This window comes from Electrona antarctica, assembly GCF_951216825.1.
Source record: "Electrona antarctica genome assembly, chromosome: 15".
NCBI lineage: Eukaryota > Metazoa > Chordata > Actinopteri > Myctophiformes > Myctophidae > Electrona > Electrona antarctica.
Window position 1 is genome coordinate 19,375,140 of NC_136796.1, and position 13,597 is coordinate 19,388,736.

Below are 13,597 nucleotides of genomic sequence, written 5' to 3' on the forward strand. Positions count from 1 at the left end.
GAGTAACAGATATAATATGAAGAGGATAGATAACACCACATGAACGCCTACAGTTAAAATGATCGAGAAAAAAGGACAATGCTTACCGACTATAGGATGGCAGCGTGTGCAGTGTTTATTCTTTAAGCACATATGCTAAAGTTGGACAGTTAGGTACACATGACATCAATCATTCACTGTTTGAGACTATACTCTTTCTCATGTTTAATTTGCACTTCAACATGGATGCCATTATTTCTAACCATGGAAATGATCATGGCCAGGCCAGAGCATTACGTTTGGTGTTCCCGCTTAGGCCAGAGATTCTCAAGGACCCCCCAAATTAATGTAATTGGCCAGATCCCATCAGTAAATATTTTACTCTCTCCCCCCCATATATATATATATATTTTTTTCTTAATAGGACCCATGGGGGTGGCACTGCTTAGGCACTGTTACAAACAAAAGGCAAAAGCATTTTTGCAGATGTCAAAGATTTTTAGTAGCTGCTATTGTCAAGCCAAACAAAACAACGCACGCACGCACACACGCACACACACACACACACACACACATTCAGTATTCAGTTCCAGTTGGCTAATGTCTTATAACACATAAATGTGTTCTTAATAAAATAATGGCGTAATCTTCTTCTTTTTTTTCAGTCAATAAACTCATTGCTCAACTGAAGCTGAAATCCTTCCAGATGTTCCTTAAGCTTCTCCTTAACATCTTCCCTCATAACCACAGTAGTGCCTGACAAACACTGATGACTGGCCAGAACGTTATCAGAGGCCATTGCCACTCTCACATCTCTTGAAACATTCTCTGAACACTGTCCCTCGTCGCCCTCTGCCATCAGCCTCCGGTCGTTTTGAAATCCCACTTCTGGTGTCAGAAGTGGGAATTCAATAGCTTCGATAGTCTGCATGTCGTCATCTGCGTCCTCTGTCTGGACCAAATTGACTATCCTGTTGTCATCGGGGACAGGTATCAGAAGCAGCTGTGCCTCTGTGCTTCCCTCTATCCAGCCCTCTATCCAACCGACGTGTTCAAGGCCGCCTGCGCTCGACTCTGCGAGGAGCATGCCATGAGAACTTGGGCCGGGCTGTAAGTGATGGGCACCCCCTGCTGACATCATCTGCTGCAGGTCCACGTGAACTTGGGTTTGCTGCAGAAGCGCGGGAGCGGGTAGCTGTGAGCTGCCGCTTTTTCCGAGAGGACTTTCGATCACGACTACCTGAACGTCTTCAGGCTTACTGGCCGCGAAGCAAGGGTGACGGCAGACGTCGTCTTCCGCTTCACTCTCGGTCACTAGCTTCTTTTGGAATTTTCTCTCCAACCCTTTGGAAACCGCAACGCGTTTGTCACACTCTGCGCCTCTCTTATTAACCCGAGATATTTGTCCGTCTCTGCTCATCTTAGAACCTCTCGGTACCACGTGACCTCCGCTGTCCTCTCGACCTCTCCCACAGTAAAAGCAGTACCCCCCCTCCTCGGACCCTTGTTTCGTGTCTGTTGTGGGAATCCAGCCTGCCAAGTCTACAGCTTCCTCGAGTTCCCCCACGAACAGCCCATTATCCTCAGTCTCTGCATCCGTGTCATTCTCATCTGGGTTTGTCGGTGAAGAAAGTCTTTCCTCTGCCTCTCCTCTGAATAGGGCTGTCAGGATCATGAAATGTTATTTGATCATTAGTTATCATACACATAATTGCAATGATGAATTAAAGGTGGTGTAAGTGATTTTGCTTTTGTTCAAACTGTTTTTTGGTAAAATATGTTAAAGCTCCTGATTGGATAAAATTGGTATCCCTACCTGAACATTTATTTTTTATTTAATAAAGAGCTGGACTGACAAGGAGAACCATGTTACTGAATAAACCGATTACTATCAGATTATAGAGAGATGTAATACTTATTTAACAAAACAATCACAACTCACTTGATTCTGCAAAGCAACTGTGATTATCTCAAATAGCTGCGGTAGGACAATATGCACACAGAATAACTCTTCCTACTTCCGGGCTCCTTCCCTACTAGCCTACTACACAGGTGTTACCGATGATACTAATTAAGGCTCTGTTCCATTCTGGTCAAACAGTGTCAGGGTGCTGTTCACTGGAAACACCCTGCTACACCAGTAGATCTCAAAGTGTCCTTGAGCGGGTTGAGATGGCCCCTTATGGGTGTGTAACTCACACTCTGAGAGTGTACAAAGGAACCAAATTGACCTGTAAGGGTCCATTTGGTTCCATTTGTACACTCAGAGTTATGGCGGTCCTTGAAATTAAAACGTTTGAGAGCCACTGTACACTAAATGGAACAGAGCCTTAATTAGAATCATCGGAAACGGAAGGAAGTAGGGAAGGGTCCCGGAAGTAAGAAGATGGTCTTTCCAAAATGGCTGCTGTGCATAATAACCTATTGGGCGCGTTGGGAAATAACGCATTGAGCGCACTGTGCAATGCAAACTAATAGGCGAGTGCACTCCGGTGCGGTATTTCTGAACGCACCCATTATGTCATAACTGCGACAGACCCACCTCTGCCAGGCATCCTTCCCCCCCTGCCTCTGGGTCTGTCTCTGGACAGAAGCAGGGTGTGTTTGAGACGTTTCTCCCGCAGCCTCAGGAGGGAACCTCGCAGTCGGTTCTCCCGTCGCCTAGCGGCGTTCAGCTGCCGCAGGGCCTTCTCCAAGCAGTCGATGGCCCGGTCGTACCGCCTTCTCCACACCTGGTTGTTAGTCACAATCAGGAAATTATAGCCAGGTGACGATTCATTTGCCATATAAAAAGTGATTGACGATGTGTTCTTGGCATTGAACATTGATTATGTAAATAAATACATTTCCGTTTGCCTTTTATGCTTTGTAAACACAAATTGCACAAGGCATATGACAAATAACAAATATACAAAGCCTCCAACTGAAATATACAAAGAAATGACTATGACCGGTACCAATAATAATAATAATAATAATAATAATAATAATACCAAAACAGGCCATATATTTACTAATCTTATGCTAAAGACAGGATATTTTCACTATTTTCCAACAGATGAATTCATAGATGAATGGAAACAATTTGATTATGCAAATATAATAGGCTCTAAGCACAGCAGCCATATTGGAAAGAAATTGGGCTTCTTCCTTACTTCCTTCACATGTCTTACCAATGATGCTAATTAAGGTTGTGTAACTTGTGTTCCATTGTGGTCAAAGAGTCTAGGTGCTGCTATTGTGCTGGTCACTGGAAACACTCTGGGTCTGAGCACACTTTAGATTCCATGCGCGGACAGAAGAAGCTGTGTTTTGCATCATTTCCGAAGCTCCACCCACGCGGCATTCTGCCGCGTGGGTGGAGCTTCATTTCCATCCACCAGCTGTCTAAAAACCTGGAGATAACGCAAAACACAGCTTCCTTTGGCCGCGCATGGAAGTTCAAGTGTGCCCAGGCTGTCAGCTACACCAGTCGATCTCAAAGTGGGGTCTGGGACCATCATGGTTACTTGAAGGGCCTACGGATGTATAACTATGAGAGTGTGCAAACGATCCATTTGTACACTCTCAGTTATGGGCGTCCATGAAATTAAAAGCTTTAAGAACCAGTGTGCTGCACTAAATGGAACAGAGCCTTCATTAGAATAATTGATAACACCTGTGATGGAACTAAGAAAGGGGCCCAATTTCTTTCCAATATGGCTGCTGTGCATAGAGCCTATTGAGATTATCTAAAACAATAATTGCCATTGAGGGAGTATGTACTAATAATTGTGATAGGCCTTATCCACACACCAGGGGGCAGAGCTGAGCGTAGTTGTGCTCCTTGGGCAGGTGGAATCCCGGGGGAGGGGGCAGCCGCCTCATGTAGCGTGATGGAGACACGGGGCGAGGAGAGGAGGGTGACACACTGCCCTGCTGTTGGGAGGAGCCGTCAGCTTCTTCTGCTGGACCTTGAGCTGCATGGGGTTGGGCGATATGACCTCAAGTCAACCTCGCAAATATTTTTTGATCTTTTGCCACGATTACTATTAATGAACAAAAATTTTAAATGTACAAGTTGATCTTGTAGCTTGGCTATATTCACAATTCTTTCCATGTCAACATTGTACAATGAAGTATAATATAAGATGGAAATCAGAGTAATCTATTTCCTTATAGAAAATATATTTGAATGTTTTTGTGACAAATGAGAATGATTGATAAAAGGGGGGAAATGATTACAAAAACAACTTGTTTCTTGGTTATTAGATGTACTGGTTAAATGTCGGTTTTTATATATATTTTTTGCCCAACCCTACCTTGAGAAGAGGATGTTGTTTTTGGATCTGTCTCCACATCCACAGCTGGGTCGTGTTTTGATCCATTTGTTGATGGCACATTGTGAGCTTCTTCTCCTTTGTCGGTTTGAGCCTCTTCAGTTTCTTCTCGACTGCCCTCCTGGCTGGTAGGCTCTGCTTTCGTGGAGTTGGTTTGCTTCCTAGACAATAGTATGGGTACATCACACCGAGAATTTAAATCAAATGGTTTTGTGATGTAATGTAAACATGGCTGTGGGGCTGTGTCATGATGTGAGGGGATTCACCGCGTTAAATGGACACTGAGGCAAACTTCAGTGTAAACAATATGTTTCTGATGTTTCCAATGGACTGACGGCCTACTTATAGCCAATATGGGCAACATGCATTCAATGAAACGGTCACTCCTTGTGTCACCTTTTCTCACTATGTCACTCTTTCCACTTTTGTAATTAAATAATATATGTTTGCTCTTGTGGCTCAAGAGGTAGAGCAGGTCATCCAATGATCCATGGGTCGGCGGTTCGAATCCCGGCTCCTCCTGGCTACATGTCGAAGTGTCCTTGGGCAAGACACTGAACCCCAAATTGCTCCCGATGTCAGGAGGGGCGAACTCCACTTGCGACCGCGACGGGTCGCTTCGACGGCTGTCTGAGTCGTCGCAACGAGTGCCCATCGTCGCGGGTGCCTGACTCGTCCCGACGGGTCGCCACAGGTGCCCATCGTCTCGACGGGCGCCTGTTTTTGTCGGCGTTTCTGAGTCGTCGCGACGATTGCCCATCGTCTCGACGGGGGCCTGTTTTGTCACGACGATTGCCCATCGTCTCGACGGGGGCCTGTTTTTGTCGGCGTTTCACCCGTGCGTCGGAGAACGGGCGCTCGTGCTCGCATCTGCCTCTCTCCTTCCCTCCATCCTATGTGTGTGCTTCCCCCCCCCCCCCCCCACCCGACCGCCTCCCCCTGTGGGGTAGGGGGTCGGGTGGGGGTCCCTGCGGACCTTTGGGGGGGGGGGGGGGGGTCCGGGTCCCCTTGGGAACACACAAAATCTGCTCTCCCACCGACGTCATGTGTCCGTTTATCTCCAGCCGTACAGACTCCATTTGACGCGTCTTATCTACTTTAATACCCACATAGCCTACAACAACTTCTGTGAACAGACTTCACTGTAGTAGCTTTTCATAAATATATTTGTACTTAGGCTGTCTGCTGTCGTGAATGTTTATAGTTAGAGAAATTCAAAGTCCAGCCGTCTGCTGTCCAGCTCTCCCACCCCTCACTGGGGAAAATTCCGGGAGGAAAACGGAAAAGGGGTGAGTTGTCTTGTTACCATCCTATGTGTGTGCTTCCCCCCCCCCCCCACCCGACCGCCTCCCCCTGTGGGGTAGGGGGTCGGGTGGGGGTCCCTGCGGACCTTTGGGGGGGGGGGGGGGGGGGGGTCCGGGTCCCCTTGGGAATCCCTTTACGCATGCCTTCATTTGTCCCCGTGAATTGCTTCCATTATTTTAATCCAATAACCATATGTTGCATCACATTTTATCGATTGATATAACTTCAATAACCTCCGGAAATAAGGATTTTTTTTTATTCGATTTGAACGTTTAATGGCCTATTGAAAAGACAAGTGTTTATTATTTTTTTTCCTTTTACGCACGAGAGAGAGAGAGAGAGAGAGAGAGAGAGAGAGAGAGAGGGGGGGGGAGAGAGAGAAAGAGAGAGCGCACGCACGCAGACGGAATGTGTTCACGCTCGTCCTTCTGGGGGGTCCCCGGGAGACCCCCCCAACGCAATAGATAACACAGAAATCACACTATACAATGCATTTACATTCAGCCGATCTACGAGCTCATATCTGCTTCTTTGCGAAAGCCGCGCATTGCGACGTATTCTGTCTGTCTGTCTGTCTGTCTGTCTGTCTGTCTGTCTGTCAGCGCACGCTGACAGACAGACATGTTTAAGTTTTCCATTGAACTATTCAGCACCGAAATAAATTACTCATCCATTCATTAATGCATTCATTCATTCATTCATTCTTTCATTCAATTTACTGCTTTAAGGAAATTATGTCTGTATAGGAGCCATGAATGGGATTGTTGCAATGTGTGGTTATGTTGATTATATCTTTGGTCAATGAAATGAATGCGCTTGATTGACGGGGCCTGATTAATTCATAAACGTCACCTGTTTGGCACACACAGTGAGAGAGAGGGGGGGTATGGAACGCCATACCTTTTGTTGACCGCTTTATTTTTGCTTTCTTTTATTTATGTTGATCGCTGTTGTTGCTTTACTTTTTGTTTGAGCACTCTTTGAGTTATTCACATTTCTTTAATAAAACCCCTTAAACGCATTGTTTTGGACCCAGCGAATTCCTTTTGTTTGTGGAGCGGAGCGCGTCTGACAACATAGCCCATCCCATCGCCTCTCAGCGACTTTAAAGTTTATTTCTCACGTAGTCGCTTTACAATGTCCTTTATATCGAAGCAGCTGTAATACAATACATTTTTTGTCCTCAAAGGTTTCTGTTATTTTATACAAAACGAATGAACCACCAAACGTCCTTAAATCATTTTAAATAAATACCATCAACATAATGAAATTAATGCAATTTTAAAATGACTGCAATTTTAAAACCATTGTATTAATAAAGTATAAAGACTGGATTCTGATTATATTGTTAATGTTGTTTATTACAGTTACAGAGGCGTATGCAGTCCTCAAAAGTCAATACATTCAAACAAATCCTTTTTGTTTCTTTTGTAAGCTTTAAACAATTGACAAAAGTAGATGTAGGCTACCATATTGGGGACCCCCATTTTGCGTGTGCATTTACATTCAGCCGATGTCACAGATGCACGTTCATGTTTACTGCATTAAATTTGTAACAACAGCATAATATTGGGTTGTGCAGGTGAGATTTAGAAAACCCTTAGAAAAATCTTCAGTGAATGCTTTTAGGGACTATAGGCCTACATAGAATGTGGAGGGAGAAAGGTACCAGCTGCACTGCAGTAAATTGAATGAAAGAATGAATGAATGAATGAATGCATTAATGAATGGATGAGTAATTTATTTCGGTGCTGAATAGTTCAATGGAAAACTTAAACATGTCTGTCTGTCAGCGTGCACAGACAGACAGACAGACAGACAGACAGACAGACAGACAGACAGAATACGTCGCAATGCGCGGCTTTCGCAAAGAAGCAGATATGAGCTCGTAGATCGGCTGAATGTAAATGCATTGTATAGTGTGATTTCTGTGTTATCTATTGCGTTGGGGGGGTCTCCCGGGGACCCCCCAGAAGGACGAGCGTGAACACATTCCGTCTGCGTGCGTGCGCTCTCTCTTTCTCTCTCTCCCCCCCCCTCTCTCTCTCTCTCTCTCGCTCTCTCTCTCTCTCGTGCGTAAAAGGAAAAAAAAATAAACACTTGTCTTTTCAATAGGCCATTAAACGTTCAAATCGAATAAAAAAAAATCCTTATTTCCGGAGGTTATTGAAGTTATATCAATCGATAAAATGTGATGCAACATATGGTTATTGGATTAAAATAATGGAAGCAATTCACGGGGACAAATGAAGGCATGCGTAAAGGGATTCCCAAGGGGACCCGGACCCCCCCCCCCCCCCCCCCAAAGGTCCGCAGGGACCCCCACCCGACCCCCTACCCCACAGGGGGAGGCGGTCGGGTGGGGGGGGGGGGGGAAGCACACACATAGGATGGTAACAAGACAACTCACCCCTTTTCCGTTTTCCTCCCGGAATTTTCCCCAGTGAGGGGTGGGAGAGGCTGGACAGCAGACGGCTGGACTTTGAATTTCTCTAACTATAAACATTCACGACAGCAGACAGCCTAAGTACAAATATATTTATGAAAAGCTACTACAGTGATGTCTGTTCACAGAAGTTGTTGTAGGCTATGTGGGTATTAAAGTAGATAAGACGTGTCAAATGGAGTCTGTACGGCTGGAGATAAACGGACACATGACGTCGGTGGGAGAGCAGATTTTGTGTGTTCCCAAGGGGACCCGGACCCCCCCCCCCCCCCCCAAAGGTCCGCAGGGACCCCCACCCGACCCCCTACCCCACAGGGGGAGGCGGTCGGGTGGGGGGGGGGGGGGGGAAGCACACACATAGGATGGAGGGAAGGAGAGAGGCAGATGCGAGCACGAGCGCCCGTTCTCCGACGCACGGGTGAAACGCCGACAAAAACAGGCCCCCGTCGAGACGATGGGCAATCGTCGCGACAAAACAGGCCCCCGTCGAGACGATGGGCAATCGTCGCGACGACTCAGAAACGCCGACAAAAACAGGCGCCCGTCGAGACGATGGGCACCTGTGGCGACCCGTCGGGACGAGTCAGGCACCCGCGACGATGGGCACTCGTTGCGACGACTCAGACAGCCGTCGAAGCGACCCGTCGCGGTCGCAAGTGGAGCTCGCTGTCTCTCCCCGATGTGCTGGTTGGTACCTTGCATGGCTTCCGCCGCAATTGGTGTATGAATGTGTGTGTGAATGGGTGAATGTAATGCACAATCTATGTAAAGCGTCTTGGATAAACGGCGCTTTACATATCGCCTTTGAGAGCCTCAACGAGATTTTGCCAATGTGCAAGCCTTTTTCTATCGTTTGTGGATTTCATTGCTGGCCTCTCGCACCTGGCTGTAACTTTTGGTAAGCCTTGAGTCAAGAGCGGTAGTTGTTAAAAATGTCTTAGTAATAAAGTTGTGAAATAGCAATTATGACTTTTAATAATGTGTGCATCACTTCAAGTTAAAGTTCTACAATTGTCACATACAATCTAACCCTTGATGCCGAGTGCCAAGCAGGGAGGCATTGGGTCCCATTTTTACAGTCTTTGGTATGATTCCGCCGGGGATCGAACCCCAACCTCCCAGTTTTCAGGGCGGACACTCTAACCACAAGGCCACTGAGCTGAAGCTCCTTGTTTGATCACTTGATTACTTGATCACTTTGATCACTTTTAGCACCATTGTTGCTGTATGAGAGTACAGTAAACACCATTACTTTGTGTTTTTCTAGAATTAATACAAGACCCTGGTATCCAGGTTTGTGGCGATTGGGTATGTATATAAGTATTTACCAACAACTAAGTTCATATTAATAACTAGCAGAGTGGTGCAACCAGTTTTAATGTTTTTTTTAATTTAATTTGACTTAGTAAACATAAGTGGTACAACCAAATTTCAAACTACAACTCCATTTTTCATTTTGAAAAGGCATCTTGCTTGTATCAACCAAAATTAAACTTTTTGCTCTTGAATTGATGATCTTCATTGTTAGTGACTTTTTTGCCGTTAATTGACACAGAAGATCACTTTTGTTTGACAAAAATCCTGTAAACGATCACAAAAATGTGAACTTTGCATCGCATATGACACAAGTTCAGAATAGAAGGTTATTGGTTTCTCAAAATAAAAAGGAGAGTTGAACTTATATAAGCAAAAATGTTTTACCATGGACCCTTCAAATAGACTACTCAATTAGGACACACTTGTAAAAACATCAGTCAGTCTCTAACCCTGCAATAAACATGCAGACTTGGGCATGTTTCATATTTTGTAGCATATATTTCGTAACCTTACATCGCCACATGGTGTGGCGCGTTATGAGCTTATATAGCGCTTATTTTCTGTATTTTTGCAAGCTTTCAAGTTCAGGTAATCATTAGAGAATGCTTGTTTGTAGATCAGTTTAACTTACCTGGGTCTTCCTTTACGTTTGATCTCTGGAGTAACTTCAAACAGAGTTGGATATGCATCTTCTCTGATTCTCCGGATCCCACTATAGAAACCAATGAAAAGGTCAAATATAACTTAAAATTAAGTGTTTGATTTTTTGTCTCTTACTCTCTTTGCGTTTTTTGTTTTGTTTTAATAGTAGATAATATTTAGTAGATATATGTAGATATTTATTATTTTGAGTATTTTGTTTTTCTTGTTTGATCTCCTTTCCCCCCTCGTACCACTCTTCTTCTTCCCTTTCTTTCTATGGAAAATAATGATGGGAACTATGCACAAAAATGGATTTCAATTTCCACTTTGTTTCTTCTGTAAACCTGTGATGTGACAATAAAGCTGATACTGATTCAGAATTTCAACACTTCTAAATTCACTTGCTTATCCAGTATTTGATCATTTCATTAAATTGATTAGTTTAGAATCTTTTAGAATCGAAAACATTGATTAGTTCGAGTAACTGTCTACATGCCTACTAGAGTTATCTTTTACCTGTATCCAATGAGCTCAAAGCTTTCTGGGGTGAAGTGTTTGGAGCAGAAATAGACAAAGTCAGTCTGTGGTTCCCAGAGGCCATCCCGATGGGACTGATTGATCCATAGGTTCCTTCTCGCTGTTCCCTTCGGTAACCTGAACACAAGAGTGACACATGGCACAAAAGACTGAACCAAAAGTCATTCAACACATCAAAGCTGACATGACGGCTACAGAATACGCTTTTAAAACGGATATATAATTACAGGTTCAAACAACGTGTCGTAATGCGTCGTGTTGTGAGCTTGTAGATCAGCAATTTTTGAACAATTTGTCCAAAATAGGGACATCAGAATGAAAGTGGTTAAGTGTAGCTGTGGGTATTATAAATATTGAACCAATGAAGTATTATCGACAAGACCTTGTGACTAAATAATAATAACTGCATTGGATCCATCCATTGGCACTGGTCTGGTTCTTTATTTTTTCAGTTTATGAACAGTTTTAGACACCCGACCCGGGAGCACTCAAAATATGTGGAGGAAACTATGTAAAGTTAAAACAAAGTTTATTCTTCACTTTTTGTCAGGGCGAGAGCTGATAAAGACCTTGGTAAATGGTAAATGGTGCATTCATATAGCGCCTTTATCCAAGGCGCTTTACATAGATTGTGCATTACATTCACCCATTCATACACCGATTGCGGCGGAAGCCATGCAAGGTACCAACCAGCACATCGGGAGCAATTTGGGGTTCAGTGTCTTGCCCAAGGACACTTCGACATGTAGACAGGAGGAGCCGGGATTCGAACCGCTGACCCATGGATCATTGGACGACCTGCTCTACCTCCTGAGCCACAGCCGCCACAACCTTAACTGGTTGAAACATGTTGGCAATATAAAAAAACTTTAATAACTTTACTTCCTCTCCTTCACATTTTTGGAGCACTCAGATCACCACTTCCTTTTTAAGTTTACATTCCCGCTGATCCTAGAAGCATACACTTCCACCCGGCCTCTGTGTTTTCAGAACAATATTATTTTTATAAAGTGCACCAAAAATGGTTAAACTTTAATGTTGTGACTGTGAGGAGGTGGGTCTCACTTGTGGAAGGTGATGCCAGCCTTGCGACTCTCCCTGGTGTCACGTGACTTACAGCCTCCTGCCGAGCAGTGTCTGGGCATCTGCAAAAAGTGACACAGAGTGACGATGACGCGCCAGTAGAAAGGAGCTAATGCACGCCAACACCGCAATACACTGACATTATTTACATGGACAGTGATAGGTTTTCAATGTAAGTCCCGGGATGCAGGGATGGTCTTTTAGATGAGTCCCAGGGACATATTATCCCATTAGTCCCACTTCAAAGACGTTAGGAGTCATATTTTGCCATTTTTACAAATTGCAGCATTTAACACCCATTTCATTGTATATGGTTATAATGTGGTTATATTCATGTAGAAAACAGAAGAAGAAATTATTTTTATAACTAAAGCTAGCAAAATAAACTAGAATAAAAAGCAGTACAGTAGTACAGTATAGTGCATCACGTGGATGCAGAGGTCGTTGTTTTATTGCGTCCCTTAACTATAAACTGTGTTTTGGGATGCAAAATGCACCCTATTTTAATCTCTGCATGGATCACACAAATAACTACAACTCTGACAGGTCAGATAGGGCCCGAGAATAATGACATGAGTGATTATTCTCAACCTTTACATCAACCAAGGACCCCTGGGGTTCCCTGAGCCCTATATGTGCTCAGAGAACTCTGTAGAATAATGTGTCAAACCATGTGCCTCATGTGCCAAACCCCAGTAGGCCCATTAACGGATATGGATATCTTCTCTTCCTTAACCAGTGATGGAAAATAACATTTACTCAAGGAAATTGCATTTTACTTGAGTGGGAAAAATACTTTGTACTCACTACATTTATTTGACAGCTACTAGTTACTTTTCATACAATCTAGCTGGGAACCCATCGACAAAACAAAATAATAATACAATTTGACTTTAATACTTTAGTAAATGTTTAGTAACCACCTCCTTCCTGTAGGTGGTGGTAAAAGAGGTACAATATAACAAAACCTCCTTTCAGCCCCAATGGGATGGGAATGACGTCGATTTCTGCACGATTTAAGTTATTAATTATTATGGTTGTTGTTGATCTCAACCCATGCAAGTTAAAAGGCAAACAGTTCCAAAGCCTCCATAAAGAGTAAATATAAGTATTAAAACTAGAACAGATCTACTAGCTAACAACGTGTCGCGTTTCTCGTTGATAGCTTGTAGATCTGTTCCTTTTTCGGCGAGCGACACCGTGGTACGACGAAGTGCAAATCGATATTTTAAAAAAAGAAAAAGAAAAGAAAAAGGGGAAAAAAAGAAAAAACAGAGAGGTCTGTTATCCTATTTATTCTACAGAGATAATGTCTGTCTATTTCAACACACTCTCTGTACGAAATGAAAACACTCTCAATCCTACTTCAAAAAATACCGTCCAATTACTTTACAGATGCACAAATAAAGCGTTCAATATCACCTTTTTTGCACGTTCGACCTCACGAAAATGGCGGCTCTGTCCTTCCTTTCCTTTCCTGCTGTATGCCTGTAATGCCTGGCTTTGGCTCCGCCTCTTTGGTGCACTACCGCCCCCAACAGGACGAGCCAGGAAGGAACCTCTGTTCATGCAGGGACTGGGATCTATTCAGTTTGCATGTTGCAGATCCGGTCTACAACGGATACGTAACTTGTCTCCATCATATACATGCATAAATGTTAAATGACCGGATACAGCAGGCGGGCTTTAGACCGGATATGAGTGCTGAATAGTAAATAAAGGCTTTCCATATACTACCGTAATATACATTATGAAAGGCATAAATGAGTATATTTATGTTAAAAAAATGATGTAAAAACCGAAACTGGTCTGACTCTGAAACATAGATAATCTCCTCATGACCTTTGCTAAACTGTTAATAAAGTATTCAATCAATCAATGAGAACTGAAACTTCTCTTTTCAAATGAATGCACTTTTCATTTATATCACGTATCATTCTTTCTCTTGCAATATCCTATAAGTGACAGT

General features: G+C 43.7%; 1 protein-coding gene across 1 annotated transcript; it reads right to left on the bottom strand.

Annotated features, from left to right (window-relative positions):
* Positions 1–102: 102 nt before the first annotated feature.
* On the bottom strand, positions 103–13,173 carry thap7 (THAP domain containing 7). The gene is made up of 8 exons (XM_079522668.1): positions 13,051–13,173; positions 11,611–11,690; positions 10,525–10,662; positions 9,998–10,078; positions 4,281–4,459; positions 3,775–3,938; positions 2,522–2,711; positions 103–1,641 (listed from the first exon to the last, which is right to left on the bottom strand). The coding sequence occupies exons 2-8, from the start codon at positions 11,688–11,690 to the stop codon at positions 641–643; spliced, it is 1,833 nt and encodes a 610-aa protein (XP_079378794.1). The 5' UTR covers positions 13,051–13,173; the 3' UTR covers positions 103–640.
* Between the last annotated feature and the right edge of the window lie 424 nt (positions 13,174–13,597).